Raw genomic sequence first — 4175 nt, 5'->3', positions numbered from 1 at the left:
TAACTAAATCCGTAGATTAAAAGCTTCTACGATTTTTTTTGTTCATTTGCCAGACGTGAAAAGACGAATTTTTCGATTTTTCAACAGAAAAAAATTCAAAAATCGCAATTTTTTCACTGAAATCGTTTTTATAGCCCAAAACTAATGATGGCATTCGATTCTACGGCAAAAAATACAAAAGAAAATGTATTCACAAAACCCATTATGGCTTTATAGAAAATCTGGCAAACTATCGAAGTGCCTCCTGTCGGCTGCGATTTTTTTACGTCAAAAAAAAAACTTCAAAAATCCATCGACACCATCTAAAATCATTTTTTTTTAGCTCTACTTTACGGGAAAATTCATTTTAAACCTTAAACTTTCAGATTCCGTTGGATCCCCCAAGATTAAAAAAATTTTTGAAAAAGTGGACCACCCTATTGTACATGTATTATTTACCGCTTAAGTGAATCAACTTTTCGGTTAATAGAATAGAAAATTTAGGTCAAATCAATGTTTACGTTCAGTTATTTGAGTTATATTTGAAATTTACGTTCAGTATTATTGTTAGTGTCAACTAAGCAAGCAAGCTACAACATGTCACAACGACGAGGAATAAGTGTGCAAGATAAAAAGACTTTATTAAAAAGCTTTGATTCGCTGCCTAATGCCTCCCTAATGTCGCAACGGGAAGCAGCACTACGCTTAAATATTTCACAAGCTACACTTAGTAGAGTATTGAAAAATCGTTATGAAATAGAAAGTGCCTCCTCCTCAGATGAAAATCTCAGCCGTAAAAGGAAAAAATCTGGTAAAGATGAAGATGTAGAAAAAGTCTTAAAAAAATGGTTTGTGAAAGTGAGAGAAAAAAAGGCTCCAATAAATGGTCCATTATTAAAAATCAAAGCTGAAACTTTGGCGGAGAAGTTGGGTAAGAAAAATTTTAAGGCTACCGATGGATGGTTATCACGCTGGCGCAGCCGAGAAAACATTGTTTACCGCAAGATACATGGCGAGCAAGGCGAGGCTGATACGATAGGAGCGAATCACTGGTTAACCAATGAATGGCCGAAATTACATAAAGAGTACAGACCAAATGATATTTTTAATGCAGATGAGACTGGTTTATATTTTCGTGCTTTACCAGAGCACACGTACGCTTTAAAATCTGAAAATACGAATGAATTTAAAATTAGCAAGCAGCGTATTACAGTATTGTGTTGTGCCAGCATGTCAGGTGAAAAAAAAGATCTTTTAACTATCGGAACATTTAAAAATCCTCGCTGCTTTAAGAATGTCAAAAAATTACCTACAACATACACAGCAAACAAGAATGCGTGGATGACAAGAGATATTTTTTCCGAATGGCTTTAAAATTGGGATAAGCAGTTGAAACGGAAAATTTTACTGATGGTCGACAATTGCGCCGCTCATTCAAGTTTGCAATCATTGAAAAACATTAAAGTAGTATATCTTCCTGCTAGATCTTTAATTCAGCCTTGCGATCAAGGGATAATCCGTATGTTGAAAGCTTATTATCGGAGAGAAATGAGACTTCGCATAATAAAAATTTTAGATAGAGAACAAAATGTCATAGCCAATGACATTGCCAAGAAGACATCTTTGCTAGACGGATTGCATCAAGTGAATCAAGCTTGGTCTTACGTGTCCAGCGAAACAATAAAAAATTGTTATAGAAAGGCTGGATTCGTGAAAGACGCCAAAGACATTCCGAGCAACGTTAGCAACGTCGATTCAATTGAAATTTATCCACAAGACATGCCGAACGAAGAATTCGATGAGTGGATAAATATTGACGAAAATTTACAAACATCTGTAAAACCAACGGACGATGATATATGCCAAGAAGCAATTCAAACCGAATCAGAAGATGAAGATGATGATAATTTTGAACCTGCACCTACCAGCACTGAAATGTTTAACGCACTACAAGTATTGCGACGCGGCGTTCAAAATTATGCTGATTCTTTTGAAGAATATTATAAATTTGAAAAAATTTGTTTCAGCTATTATCGATACAAGAAAAAAGCAAAACTATATTGACGATTATTTTACAAAAATTTAAATTGTTACATCATCTTTTGTAAACATAATAAGTACAGTAAATGATTTATTTCAATTTTTAATTTTGTGTTTTTGAAATTATTTTATTAGTCATTGTATAATAGAATCAGCCGCTTAATAGAATAAAAAATGTTTTCCCAGTGTGATTCTATTAAGCGGCGACTACTGTATGTACCGCATGTATGTACTGTATGTATGTACTGTAGTTGTTTAGAGCTAAACACAGTACAGTTACAAATAGTTCGGAATATTAAAACTCCAAAAAACAGAAAATTATCTGTATTATTAAACTACTTTATCATATATACCCGAAGTACTCGAGTAATTATATTACAATAATGGCTTCTTATAATTCTATATTAATAAATTTATCTATGTTTGTGCCTTACTATCAATAAAATGTTCCAAAATAACACATTAATTTGAAAACTTACTTCTTCAAAGATTATCTGAACTTATTTCACTCTTTCAACGAGTTTGTAGTTAAGAACTTCATATTATTTTTATACCGTAGAGTACAATTTGTAAATTTAATATCAAAATTTTAATCTAGCTTTTGAAATTTCAACTGAATATTTTGCCAAAAGGCTCTATGGCGACCTTAAGAACATCAAAATGAGTTGCCATAAAGCATTTTCGAGAAATATTCAGTAGAAGTTTTAGAAAACTGGATTAAAATTTTGATATTTTGGCTGACTTTTATATCTCCTTAATAGTTTACAAGATACTTTTAAAATGACATTTTTTATTAAAATCAACCTCAAAAAATCGATTAAGCGCATCTAAATACGTCTAAGAATGTATATGGACCTTAAAAAAAACCACTTAAGGTGTATTCAAATGTGAAATTTTCCGCTCTTTTCAAATCTGCAATAAAAAATGGGGGTCACCGTACGGAAAATCAATTTTGATTCGCTGTAGCTTAGAGGTCATGTTCAAGGTCGAATCCAAGGTCACCATTGGTTTTCTCGTCGAAAAATACGTTGAACACGATGTTTTCAAACTTTTTTTTGGGATTTGGGGGCAATAAAGGGCACTTTAGTATAACTAACCTCGAAATCGCGATTCTAGTTTTCAACTTCATTAATGATTATATTTTTAATTTGGCTGTAGATTTGGCTCTGAGGCACCTATAAGGGCCCTAGGGGGCTTAAAGATAGGTCTTGAGATGCTTTTAATCATCAGTAGTATTGAGGAAATGTTTCAGTATTTTGTTAATGTCCACACAATAAAAAGCGTGTGAGTTTTAGATGGATACACGGAAAAAAAAGCGACACGCGCGTCTATCGTGCTCGCCGGTTGCTCGGCTGTTCGCGCATTGATTGTTTTGTGCGTGTGTGAGTCCCTTCGAGTAACCGTCAGCCGAGCATCGTCGTTCGATCTATTTGTTTGTGTAGTGTGCATTCCAGTATGCGTCTGCTTTCACATTCGTATAATGGCGTGTGAATACGAGCTGTGCATCAGTAACAGTTGTGTGATATTGTGTACAATCTTTTAGTGAGTTCAACGTCCGATGTTGCCGAGTGAATTTAGAACTCGGTTTAAAAAGTTACGATGCCGTCTCAGACGGCCTACGTGCTACGCTGTGCCCACCGCAATAGTATACGTGAATAAACGGTAACCGTTTATTTCCAGGCTGCAGCATGTGATGTTGGTGATGAGTCGTGAATCGATTCGTATATGTGTGTGTGTGTTTTTTTTTTTTTTTTTTTTTTGGAGGCATCCGACACATGGNGGCAGGGTAAACCCTTGCACCAGTGGCCCTTCCGAACTCTGGCATGATTCCCACCGGAACCATCGTTAGATATTACTTCGGTGGGTGCCTTTTAGCAGTACTGCTGCATCGACGTATTTGGTCATTTCCCTACATCCCCCATCCACCGCACGCCAAGGCGCAGTGATCAGGGGTTCAGGAACCGTGTCAACTCGTTGGTGATCCCCCGCTCGCCCCGCGAAGCCCTCATCCAGCGTCATTCCCGCCTTCCGGAGCCGTCTTTGTCGGTGTTCTCCCTTGTGCTGATGTTTCTTCTTTAGGTATGTTCGTCAGAACTTCGCCGTAAGCTGGACTATGGCGTCCCCACGTCCGACACCGTCCAGCATCTCCGCTTCTT

General features: G+C 36.4%; 1 protein-coding gene across 1 annotated transcript; it reads left to right on the top strand.

Annotated features, from left to right (window-relative positions):
• The first annotated feature begins 576 nt into the window (after positions 1-576).
• LOC111693592 (tigger transposable element-derived protein 6-like) lies at positions 577-3732 on the top strand. Its single transcript, XM_023458565.1, has 3 exons — positions 577-1216; positions 1556-1932; positions 3700-3732. Exons 1-3 carry the CDS (start codon positions 577-579, stop codon positions 3730-3732), a joined length of 1050 nt encoding a protein of 349 aa, XP_023314333.1.
• Positions 3733-4175: the final 443 nt, after the last annotated feature.

Source organism: Trichogramma pretiosum, unplaced genomic scaffold (genome assembly GCF_000599845.2).
Source record: "Trichogramma pretiosum strain Unisexual culture from Peru unplaced genomic scaffold, Tpre_2.0 scaffold33, whole genome shotgun sequence".
NCBI classification, from domain to species: domain Eukaryota; kingdom Metazoa; phylum Arthropoda; class Insecta; order Hymenoptera; family Trichogrammatidae; genus Trichogramma; species Trichogramma pretiosum.
The sequence above is the reverse complement of the archived record's forward strand: the minus strand, read 5'-3'. Positions and strand labels throughout refer to the sequence as shown.

What these genes read in the sequence shown, in the direction of transcription:
- LOC111693592 (XM_023458565.1), top strand. Translation starts at nt 577, where the DNA reads ATGTCACAACGACGAGGAATAAGTGTGCAAGATAAAAAGACTTTATTA. An exon ending in GTGTTGTGCCAGCATGTCAG is followed by an intron (nt 1,217 to 1,555) that starts GTGAAAAAAAAG and finishes TAAAAATTTTAG; the next exon opens with ATAGAGAACAAAATGTCATA. An exon ending in AAATGTTTAACGCACTACAA is followed by an intron (nt 1,933 to 3,699) that starts GTATTGCGACGC and finishes GTTTATTTCCAG; the next exon opens with GCTGCAGCATGTGATGTTGG.